Genomic DNA, 12157 nt, shown 5'->3' on the forward strand with positions numbered 1-12157 from the left:
ATGTAACACACGAAAAAGTACATTTTCCAAACATCAATATCAACACGCGTACCAGATAAACAGATAAATTGGGGTTTTACTAAATTTGGGAAAGAAAGATATGATCAAACAGGAGATTTTTTTCAGTTTAGTGCTTTACACCGCATACCAATCATTAGTTTTTAAAACTGAATTTTATTTACTATCTCCCATTCGTATATAGACATTTCGACGAAGCATTGTTGTTTATATGCATCCGATATTAAGATGCATGATGCATCCAAATAAGTGCTTTTTGGTAACGAAATAGTATGCACTTCCGAGGTGTTCAGGTTGCTTTCGTGTACCCATCGGCACACTGTTTCACGTCGTACCAGGGGGGTTGTTAGCTTGCGAGAAACAAAACGCTACGTCTAGAAAAATTTAACTGCCGGAGCTACAGGAGCCGGGAGCGCTTTACTTCAGCTTCGCGAACAGGGTCTTTGAAACGCAGTGATCCAGTTCGTGCAGATAATCGAACAGCTCTTCGACGCAGGTTTCCGCAGTTTGGGAGCGGCTGCTCACACGCTCATTGCATGCCTGGTATTTGTCCCACAGTTGGCTAGTGTGTCCCTGCTGGGCGCACTTTTCCTGCAATCAAGACAATCAAAACATACGCGGTTTTTGTATTCGGTGGTGGTGGTTGGACCTTCTGGTCAGGCATTTCTGTTTGTTAGTTCGCGCGTCCTACACATACCCGCAGCACCGTCTGTGGGTCAACGATATCTTCCTCCTCCTGGGCCTTTACCGTTGGGAAAAAGGACGAGAACCATTTCCTGGCAGCCATCGTGTCGGTCTTTGGATCGCGTGCGAATTCGCTACGATATCACCGAGAAAGTCTACGAAAGTAAGGTAAAAAAACACCTGTGTTAGCTGATCAACATACCACCGAGTGCAACAAGTTGATGAACGATGAACCGATTAGTTTTGTCCCAGTACTTTAAATCGTTTAATTCTATCCGCAAAGTACTATATTTACCAAAAATTGCACGGGAAAGCTGCAACCAGACGATGATATAACTTTTGACAAACTCTTTTCTGACTTTTGGACCACATCAGAACAAGAAGAACACCAAGAAAAACAATCGAAGAAGAAGAAGCAGTTTGACGTTTCGTAACAGATTTTCTAGCAGTTCGTGCAGAAAATTCGAGCGTAATGTTTTATGTTTTGTTTATTTGCTTTTTAGTTCTGTTTTCAAACAATATTCGGGATATTATGTTGTGTTACATGCTCAAAAATAGAGTGAATAGTAAAATTTTCGCACTTATAAGCAATTTTCAGCATTTTAACTAATTAGAATCAACAATTTGTTTGCTATAGGCTCAACATTTCCAATTTTAAAAATTTCCAAAATTACAATCATTTGGCTGAAATTTTTCGAACAAAATTTTTTGTTGATTATTTTGACCTATTTTCAGCATATTATCCATGTGGATATTAAATCTGTACCAAAAAATGTAATAATCATTTGTTCCCGGATATGCACGTCCTTACCCAGTGTGCATTGCTAGCTCCGCAAAGAATCCTTGACGTACGTGAAGCGAGTCTGTAAATATTTGCAATTTTAAGTTGATTTTGTAGTTCATGTTCGTGTAAAATAACGTCGTTCCGTTCGGCAGAGCAGCCCGCAGTAAGTACCACTCGGGGGGGAAAAATAGCTATCGCATAGAAATGTTTAATGAACAGATCAATCTTTCACCCGCAGCACCTGAGCCCACAAGAGTTGTTTTGATATGGAGCTTGTTGGTACGAAACGGGAATCCGTATCTACGATACAGGAGCGACTGTTGCTAATTTAAGCCAGCACCATTGGAAGCTGTATTAGTAGCGTAACGAATTACAAATATCAGGTAGGCTGGTAAGTTATGTGATTCCGCAACATTCCAATAACACGGGCAGAGCTAGCTATTGTTAGTTTCGCGTTTGACATTTCACAGAATGGGAAGTTTTGTGAGGTTAGGAGGCAGGTGGTTTACTTGAATGTTAATGCGCGCGTACCGATCGCCCAGAATACGATAAACAACAAACCCCGAGCGATGAAACTTTCTTGAATGCTAACGCAGAGTGTTTTGGTGCATTTCTTTCCAGCGATGAACGGAACTGTGGAAGCTAACGCGATGGCAAATACTCCGCCAGCGCCCGGAGCAGCTGCTCCAGGCAACAACAATAACATGTTGGCACAACAGAAAGCAGCACGGAATTTTAAGCTGCTCGTTGATCCTTTTCTGCACAGAGGCACGCAAAAGATCTATCGTTACGATGGAGTCGTGCCGGGAGATCCGAACCATCCACCGGTTATTCCACGCGATCCAAGGAACCCATTGGCGCGCATTCGATCCCGTGTAGAACCGCTGGATATTCCCGTACCGAGGTTAGTGGACAAGAAGAAAACGCTCACTACAGTAGAGAAAGTAGTTTAAAAAAACTTTTTTACATTTCCACAACAGATTCAAAATAGATCAACATTATGTCGGCGAACCGCCAGCAGTAGAGATCACCATAACGAACTTGAACGATAACATCGATAAGCCATTTCTGTCGGACATGCTGGCCAAGTGTGGCACGTTCACGGAGCTGTACATATACTATCATCCTGTGTCGAACAAACATCTCGGTCTAGCGCGCATCGTGTTCGAGCAGGTCCGGTCGGCGCTGATGTGCGTGGAAAAGCTAAATGGTACCTCAGTAATGGGCAAAGTGCTGAACGTATTCAAAGACCCTTTCGGTGAGCATTGCAAACGGCTGCTGGAGGAGAAATCGTCCGAAAGGAAACCATCACTGCCACAGCCGCCGCCTCCTCTACCACCGCTACCACCGGTCAGCTCCAACCACCACCACCACCACCATTCCCTCCCAGTCACAGCGTCGATGAGCAGTACAGATCCGCTTGGGCTAAAGGTGGCCCAAAATTCGAGATCTTCGTATCGCAAAGCACCACCGGAACCAGATCCGGAACCATGGGACAAGAAGCCGGCGTCGACAATTGGCGAAGATGGTGAGCTGTGGGATGCGGATGAGTTTTCAGGCAGTGCGGGCAATAGTCAGGATTCGAGCTATTATAGTAAGGAGAAAAGTACCAGCCGTGGCAGCCAGTACGGGGGCGAGTGGGATGGCGAAGGTACGGAGCGTCGGGATGCAAAGTACTACGACGATAAGGATCGTAAACATCACCACCATCATCACAAGAGTGATCGTGTGCGGGATCGGGACCGGTATCGTGAGCGGGACCGTGATCGAGATCGAGATAGGGATCGGGATCGGGATAGGGATCGTACGCGTGACCGACATCGGGATCGTGATAGGACACGCGATCGAGAACGGGATCGTACGCGCGACCGTGAATATCGTGACCGTGAGTGGGATTCGAAAAAGCGAGGCAAAAACTACCGTGATTCATGGTATGGTGGTGAAGGGGAAGGTTATCCGCCCAGTGGTAGTGGTAGTAGTAGTCGGTACGAAGCCGGATACGATTACTATTCTTCGTCGTACCCGGGCAGCTCCGAGTACGGTGGTAGTGGTGCGTACGGCGGTTATCCACCGTCCGGAACATCCTCATCGGCAAAGTGGGCACCACCGCAACCACCGGTACCACCACCACCGCCACCACCGGAGGAGAATTGGGACAGTTCCTCCAAACCACCCGCACCACCTCCTATACCGTTAGGCAAAAGCGGCACTAGTGCCGCGAGCAAAACGATCATGGACGAAGCTGACTTGTGGGACACGGAAGCTGCTCCTTCGTCCACTGGAACAAAGCCAGCACCACCACCACTTCCTTCCACTTCTTCATCGCCACCACCACCACCCGAACCATCGAAAGCACTGCCCGGCGGAAATGATGAGGACAGTGGCAGTACGCTCGATCTGGACACGCGGATAGCGTTGCTGTTTAAGGAGAAAACTTTCGGCGGAAGCTTCTTGCAGCTGAGTGACGACGAGGAGGAAGATCGTAAGCCCGACATTGGTATGGGTAGTGGTGGAAGCGGTGTAACGGAAGAGTATGCAGTGCACGTTGATACAAGCCAGCTGAAGGAGGAATCCATGGATGAGACGACAAATGATGGCACGAATGGTGGAGGTGGTCGTCGGCCACCGAGTCCTCCGCCACTACTAGAACCAGAAAAGCCACCTCCACCGTTACTTCCACCGGACGAAGAGTCGATAGAGCGGAAACCTCCAAAACGGGAACCAATAATCGAAAGTCTTAAAGAGGAAGGTGCGAGCGACATTTCTTCCAGTGACGACGAGATATTGGCGAAGGAGGACGAAAAACCGGTCGTATCGCCACTGGAAGATAGCAAGCCACCACTTCTCGGTCCGGACGATTTGAAGCTACAACCTGGTGCACCTGCTCCTCCACCACTACCCAGCGAGCCAGCCCCCGCCGTTCCACCTCCACCGGAACCCGCCGAAGGTGGTAGCTTTTCTTTTCTATATCCAACCAACAGTTACTACAACTACGCAGCACAACCGGCTTCTACCACATCCGTCTACTACCATGGCTATCCGACGGGTTTCCCTGGTGCACCGCTTTTCAACTCGTACGGTATGCCAGCCTCCACCGGAATGTACTACTCGCCCGGTAAACAACCGGGCCCACATGGACGCGACGATGGGGGCCAGAGTGCATTTCTTGAGCCTGGCGGTGGTCCAAAAAGCATGAAAGATCGTGCCCGCTCACTCAAAAGAAATCGGTACGAGATTGTGATCGATTCCGTTGTCGAGCGTGTGGTGGCCGAGCTGAAGCAAATACTGAAGAAAGATTTCAACAAAAAGATGATCGAAAATACCGCCTTCAAAAAGTACGAAGCGTGGTGGGATGAGGAAGAACGGAAGCACAAGGGAAAAGGTGGTGAAGCGGCCAGCTTATCGGCCGCGTCCGGTGTACTCGGTGGAGCGGGAGTTGGTGGAGGAGCAGGTACAGGAGCGTTTAAGGTTGAAAAACCGCCCGATATTAATCATCTGCTAAGCCAAACGTACGACAACCTGGACAGTAATGGGCCGGGCAGTTTTGTGGGTCTTGGACTGCGTGCCACCATCCCGAAGATGCCCAGCTTTCGGCGTATACGAAAACTGCCGAGCCCGGTACCGCAGGATGAAGATTCGCGCAAGAGCGATCAAGACGATATGGTGGTTCGGGGATCGGATTCGGAGAAAGAATCTTCCAGCGGTGGTGGTGGCGGGAGCAGTACAACAGCCGCCGGGCCATCATCCACCTCCGCTACCGGTGGTGGTGCATCGTCGTCCTCTGGGAAAATGGCGGGTGAATCATCTCCCTCGATCGAAAGCGACAGCAATCGAACGAGAAGAGCGCCTGCGACGGACAATAATAGTAGCAGCAGTGGAATTGCGGGTCCTTCCCGGACGAATGCGGAAAAACGTATGCCAAGCGTTTCGTCTTTCACGTCCAGCAGTGAGGAAGAGGATGATTCGAGTGCGACCGATTCTGACGATAGTCTCGAGTCGGGATCTCTTTCGGAGGTGGACACTTCCGGGGTCCCGGTGACCAGTGGTTACGGGGCAAAGCGGGCACGCGAACGACGTGAACGAGAAAACCGTATATATTCCGACTCAGATAGTGATATCGTCGATACGCATCCGATTAAACCTCGAGCGGGAACAAGTTTCGGGCCGGGTGGTGCACGGCGGTTGAAAGAAGGCGGCGGAAAGGTTGGAAAAATTTATTCAGATTCCGATTCGGACGATGCGAGCGGTCCGGTGCGAAAATCATCACTACTTCCGGCGGTAATTGATCGAAGGCGAAGTCATAGCCGAAGTCGCAGTCCCTACAGTGGTCCCGGTGCTGTGATGAAACCAGTGCCCCAAAGTACTAAACCACCGCCCGTCATCGATTCTTCCCAACTGCCAAAGCTTTCGTTGCAGGAACTGCACGAAGATCTATCGCCCAGCTCGGGTGACGAAATGCTGCTGATGGAGGATGAAGATGGGAAGCCACCGCGAACGCCGGGACGCGAATCACCGAGCAAAGCGAACAGCAGCAATGTAACGGCAACCGGTACGGCAGCGAACAATAGTGATACTAGCAATCAGCAACCATCGAACCACCACCAATCTTCGTCCTCGTACGGTGGAATGCTGGATCGAATTTATAGCGATTCGGACGAGGAGCGCGAGTATCAGGAAAAGAGACGCCGCAAAGCGGAATGCTTGCTACAGATCGACAAAGAATGCCAGGAAGAGTTGGAACGGATGGCACTGGAAAAGGGCAAGCGGGCAATGGCGACCGAAAATGAAAGGGCGCTCGGTGGCAAAGCGGCTGACAGCTACAAGAAAACTACCAAGCCGCTATCATTCGCGTCCGGCAAAATGTCTAGTCTGGAGGAACCGCTTACACCAAACCTTTCGCAACCGCCACCGACACCGGGCGCTAGCTTGATGGGTGAGTTGCGCAAACATCCTCTCAGCGGACTGTTTGCCAGCGGTGACAGTAATGGTGGAGGTTTTGCTGCGAACGATTCTTCTGTCGGTGAAGAACACCCGAAAGCGACACAATCGACGAGCTCGAAGAAAAGGAAGAGCAAAGGCACTCTTACGTCCGTTGGAGGTAAAGCGGTTAAGGGTCAAACCACCCGTAAAGGCGTCAACAAGGAGGAGCTTAATGGTTCGGAAGGACAGAACGCCAGAATCTTGCTTCCACCATCTTGTTCGCCCTCCAGGGGACCATCGGCCGTACCGTGTACACCCGTCGATTCGGTACGTTCCGATGAGTTCTTTATGGATGGTGATGAAAGTTTGCGTCGAGCGGCTAAAGCTTCACCGGCTTCCTCAGACGGTGGCTCTAGCCAGGCGAGTCAGGTGGCGCTCGATCACTGCTACTCCTTACCTCCGTCCGCGTCGCCATCATCCTCCTCGCCTCAACAGCAGTCCGATTCGTCAACGACAACGGCCAATACGCAAACAAACAAGTACGCACCTTCTTCTTCCTCCTCCTCCTCTTCTTCTTCGTCCAAACACGTGCTGGCGCACGATCATGGTTACACGAACAGTGGTAACGAGCGTGTACAACAGCCAATTGCCGGAACTAGCAACCATCGTGACCCGCTACCGTTAATGGTTTCCGATACCAATGTTGTTCCGATTGCTGTGGATCCATCCGCATCTACAATTTCCGGAACTCCAATTGGATCGAATGAGGATAGTACGGCTGTGATGAAACCACCGGTCCCAACTAAGCCAAGGTACGATCGTAAACGACCGGATAGACAATCGCTATCGTTCTCCGAGTACGACACACCACCGGAAGGCGGTTCCGGTGCTCTTACCATCCCCCAGCTGGTGGAGCAACGGTTCGTTCCCGTACCGAAGTACCGTCCACGGGAGCTTGCAAACGAGATGGGGCTGTTGTTCGATTTCCTGACGCGTGGCATCGACACGGAAGACATCCGGTACATACGCCAAAGCTACGAACTGTTGCTGATGGACGATGCAAGCAGTTACTGGCTAAATGCCACCCACTGGGTCGATCACTGTGCCACCGATCGTAGTTTCGAACCGGCGCTACTACTTCCACCACCAACGAAACGGCGAAAGAAGGACAAAGCGGGCGGGTGTGGTAGTAGTTCGCTGGCAGATATAAAGCTGCACCGGACAGGAAGTGCCCGTACGGAGGGATACTACAAGATAGATCCGCGCGAAAAGGCCAAATACAAGTATCACCACCTGAAGGGTACGGCCGCAGCGAACCATCTGAGCAATCTGGAGCTTGCCAAAGCGGTCACCAAGATGCAGGGTATATCGCGTGAGGCACGCTCCAACCAGCGCCGGTTGCTGAACGCGTTTGGGGCAAGCACGGAGTCGGAGTTGCTCAAGTTCAATCAGCTCAAGTTCCGTAAGAAGCAGCTCAAGTTTGCGAAGTCGGCCATCCACGATTGGGGTCTGTTTGCGATGGAACCGATCGCGGCCGACGAGATGGTGATCGAGTACGTCGGTCAGATGGTACGACCGTCGGTGGCGGATTTGCGCGAAACGAAGTATGAAGCGATCGGGATCGGCAGTTCGTACCTGTTCCGGATCGATATGGAAACGATTATCGATGCGACCAAGTGTGGAAATTTGGCACGATTCATTAACCATAGTTGCAATGTAAGTATATCCGGGGTGTCGGTTAATGTGTGAACTAGTGTTATGCGTACTGAGTAAGAGTGAGTGAGTGATTTAAATCTTTCTAACGAATTATTTCAATTAACACGTCACAAAGAGCTTTTACAACTCTTTTGGGAATCGATTTACTAAAAGTGTTTAAAAACTTTTGGGAATCGTTATTCTAAAACTCACTCCCAAGCAAAATCGCCAGAGGGACTCGAATCGTAAAGAATTTTTAAACTGTTAAAAGAGGCGTGACGTCGCTATGAGAGGTAACCACGAAGCACCGACTCTCAAAAGAGTTGTTAAAAGTTTTAAATTCCAGTAGGGAGTGAGTAAGAGTAAATTAATTCCTTGAAATGAATGGTTATTATCAACACTAGTGTAGTGAAACATTTGGGAACAAAAAAAACTGATTGTTTCTTTTCTCTTTTTTAGCCAAATTGCTACGCCAAGGTGATTACGATCGAGTCAGAAAAGAAGATTGTCATCTACTCGAAGCAACCGATCGGGGTGAATGAGGAAATTACGTACGATTATAAGTTTCCGCTCGAGGATGAAAAGATCCCGTGCTTGTGCGGTGCACCCGGTTGCCGCGGTACTCTCAACTAAACGCTTAGAAGATGGGGCTTGTGTGTGTGTGTGTGTGTCTGTGGCGTTGCTGCACACATTATCGCGCTTCTTGTACATTTTTGCCCTTTGTGTATATATAACTTTATACTTTCGTTAGACAACAATGCTCAGCGAAGAGGCAGGGAGCAAAATTGTGGTGTTTTTGGTTTTTGCAACGGAAATCTTTTTTGCAAAGCCCAGTCTCGCTCGATTTTCCGCTCCTTTCTGGTTGGAAAATTCAGCTTCTACAACACACACAACACAATACAGTGTAGTCTAGTTGATAAGGATAAAAGAGCAATAGAGCAAGAGGGGAGGGTCATTGAGAGAGTGAGCACTATATGTGCAATTCCTGTTCCGTATTTGGGTGGGAATTTCTTTGTTGTGTCTCTATTTTTTTTTACGCTTATAGAAAACATTTTTTTATATTGAGCTTTATTTCTTATGTTGTTGTTTTTTTCTTCTATTCCCTTTTTACTACATTTTGGAGAGGGGGAAAACGGGACACGTTAAGATGAAGTTTAAGTGTAAAACGAACATTGTGTTGTGGTAATTAACGCTATGAAGAAACACTACCCTCTACTATTACTACTACTACTACTATTGCTACTAAAAGCAGGAGATTTAATCTTGATCATACAGCTAGTTTAGAAAATAAAACGTACGATTAGTAAAATATTATTAAAAAGACAACTGGTGAACAAACAACAACACAGCAGAAGTCAAAAACATACAAGAAAAAACGCGAAACACACCGTTCTCCGGAGAAGTTTTGATCATTGAGTGAGAGAAATTGCTTTCTTTGATTGCCTTTCTTTTGTTTAAACTTATTGTCAATGACCGCCCATCTAGGTAAGTAGTTTTGCACATTAATTCCTTAATATCTTTTGAGAGGGAAATCGTAAACACTTTAAATTTATAGAATGCCTAGACCAATTTATTTTTCGCCTTTTCGTACAAAAATAAATTTCATTTAGCTGATATCTTTAAAACCCATTCTACTTTTTATGTTTCGCTTCCAAAGCAGAATTGGTTAATTGGGGCTCAATTGCGCACTAAACAGAGTGTTTTCTCTGGCAATTTTTGTGCGGTTAAACTTATTTATTTTGCTCAAATCCGCCGTAAAAGTTTCTTTTATAAGAGCTTGTTTACACAGTATAGTGAAATCAGCAAATGTTTGCATGCTACTCTCAATTTTTTGGCTTTTATACTTATTAACCCATTCCTCGGTAACCCACTCGCTTTGCTCTGCAGCCGAATGGTCATTTTTAAGAATGACCAAGCGAAAGGAAGCGAGAAATAAATGGAAGAATAATTTTTAAACTCCAATCAAACTACATGTAATTTGTTATACAAAAAATAGCCTCATCTTTTGCTAAAATTGCTAAGTCCCACACAAAATGTATGACCTCCTCCGGGGTCATACCTCCTACGGGGGTCGTAGGCGGTCGTAGAACAACGTGTATCTTTTTGGTCGTAGACACTACAGTTATATTAATCGTTCCAAGTTGATCATTATGTAAATCAATGATATTTTATTTGCTTTATCAATACGCTACATACGGAAAGGACCGACCGGGATTAAAAACACACACACAAAAAAAAGCGCGCAGGTGTAAAAATATCTCGTTTTCTCTAAACTTTTGGTTTACGGCTGTTTGATATCGCTTCTCTGGAGGGGTCGCCACGTCTGTATCCATTTGGCGCCGCATTTTGATTAAACCGCACACGCATCGCAAAGGACAGAACAGCCCTCGCGCACATCCTCTCCTTGGAAAGTATAATCGTCCTTAGTATTATTATACAGCAGGGCCAGCGTTATTGCCTTGGAAGGGGAAAGTATTGCTTGCCTACGACGAATACTGCATGTCCAGCTGGGACTGGGCTATATCACTGAGCGCGGCTTGAATTTTCTCTAGCAGCAGCTCGCCCTTCCGCACGATTTCTTCCAACTTTTCGGCCGACTCTTTGTTTTCGGCTTCGAGCCGCTGCAACGATTGGACCTGCAGCTCGATCGAACTTTCCTCGCTGGGCAGAGATTCGATAAGGGTGTCGATGTCCTTGGCGCATCGGGAGATCAAGGTGGAGAATAGTTGCGGGTAGTCTTCCTGTTGCTGTTGTTGCTGCTGCTGTACCTGTTGCTGAGGCGTTTGGGATCCGGTACGCTCAAAACCGGCAAACTTGCTCGGAATCGAGCACTGCTGTAGGATGCCGATGCTGTTACAAAAGTGTTCCGCTTGCTGGGGCGAGATACAAACAAAACGCAAACACATCAAAATCGTGCTCTCCGTAAGCAGTTGATGGTCCGTCGGCGCACACTTACTTGATTCACCGTGTCCTGTAGCTGAGTTAGTCGGTCAGCCATCGCTTCGAAGACTATTGAATAATCCAGCTTTCCGACAATTTTGAAGAAAAGAAAAAGGGGAAAAGAAAAAAACCGAAGAAGGCAGACAAACTAACGCTAACGAATGGGAATCACAATCTCGGGTAAGGTTTCGGTGAGAATGCTTGCGGGGGAGGAAATAGATAAATCCACCGTGTTCCGACCAGTGAACACCAACCCTCTCCACAAGCAGGATGACGATGAATCCGTGTCCGTGCAGAGTATTGGCCGGATTTCGTTGGTAGGACAATGTGCACCGTCGTAACCCACACAGCACACGGAGGCTTCTGTACCGTATCGGGAAGGGACCTAGATGTGGGCGCTCTTTTGCGCTACTGTTTTGTGTTAGCAGCTGTGTATCTCAAGCAGCACCACACCAAACAGGCATAGTTTTGTTGGTCCTCGGCCTACACAATGCAAACGTTTGGCTGGTTCCCGACAGTCGGTGGCGTCGGCGGCTTCTCCGGGGGTCTGCCGGGAAAAAGGGGGTGCGTGTGCGATCCGTTAGCCGGAATCGTTGATTTTCGTGACTTTTTCCGATAAAAACAACAACGCGTACACCCGGATTCAGATCAAGCCGCGTTTGTTTAGTTGGTTGTGTGTGTTTTTTTCTTTTTCGTCGCATGACAGCTGTCTATTCCTCTTCTAAGCTTTTTTTATTGTTATTGTTTACAGAAACTGTTTTTTTTACATATTTGTGTGAATAATGTGCTTGCATTATCATAGAAAAATGACCATTTAGCATATAAACTCCAAAACATAACGTAGAAACAATAAGAAAAGGAGATTTGAAAAAATCCAAATAATATATATTAACCTTAACAATACGGCACTGGACCGTCATAATTAATTATAAATAAATAAATATATTAACCTTGATTGTAAACGAAGCTCGATTTGTTTGTCGAGCAGTCCTACGGGCGAAACTGCTCGATTTGATCAGCGTTCAAAATTTAACCGAAACTGCGCTTCCTTCACTTGTCAAAGACGTTGAAAACAAAATCGGCAAGCAAACGAACGTATAGCGTTCTGGAACAGAG

The 12157-nt window shown here is 47.5% G+C and overlaps 4 protein-coding genes across 4 annotated transcripts in view; 2 read left to right on the forward strand and 2 right to left on the reverse strand.

Annotated features, from left to right (window-relative positions):
* The window catches only part of LOC126557181 (protein claret segregational), a 333201-nt gene that overhangs the window by 318507 nt on the left and 2537 nt on the right, over positions 1 to 12157 (forward strand). The window lies entirely within an intron of this gene.
* LOC126559544 (cytochrome b-c1 complex subunit 6, mitochondrial) lies at positions 429 to 1132 on the reverse strand. The gene is made up of 3 exons (XM_050215713.1): positions 998 to 1132; positions 716 to 857; positions 429 to 609 (listed from the first exon to the last, which is right to left on the reverse strand). Exons 2-3 carry the CDS (start codon positions 803 to 805, stop codon positions 436 to 438), a joined length of 264 nt encoding a protein of 87 aa, XP_050071670.1. The 5' UTR covers positions 806 to 857; positions 998 to 1132; the 3' UTR covers positions 429 to 435.
* LOC126556615 (histone-lysine N-methyltransferase SETD1) lies at positions 2110 to 8750 on the forward strand. Its single transcript, XM_050211964.1, has 3 exons — positions 2110 to 2390; positions 2467 to 8122; positions 8561 to 8750. The coding sequence occupies exons 1-3, from the start codon at positions 2110 to 2112 to the stop codon at positions 8732 to 8734; spliced, it is 6111 nt and encodes a 2036-aa protein (XP_050067921.1). The 3' UTR covers positions 8735 to 8750.
* On the reverse strand, positions 10585 to 11223 carry LOC126559362 (mediator of RNA polymerase II transcription subunit 21). The gene is made up of 2 exons (XM_050215508.1): positions 11058 to 11223; positions 10585 to 10974 (listed from the first exon to the last, which is right to left on the reverse strand). The coding sequence occupies exons 1-2, from the start codon at positions 11097 to 11099 to the stop codon at positions 10585 to 10587; spliced, it is 432 nt and encodes a 143-aa protein (XP_050071465.1). The 5' UTR covers positions 11100 to 11223.

The sequence above is a fragment of the Anopheles maculipalpis genome, chromosome 2RL, assembly GCF_943734695.1.
Source record: "Anopheles maculipalpis chromosome 2RL, idAnoMacuDA_375_x, whole genome shotgun sequence".
Lineage (NCBI taxonomy): Eukaryota > Metazoa > Arthropoda > Insecta > Diptera > Culicidae > Anopheles > Anopheles maculipalpis.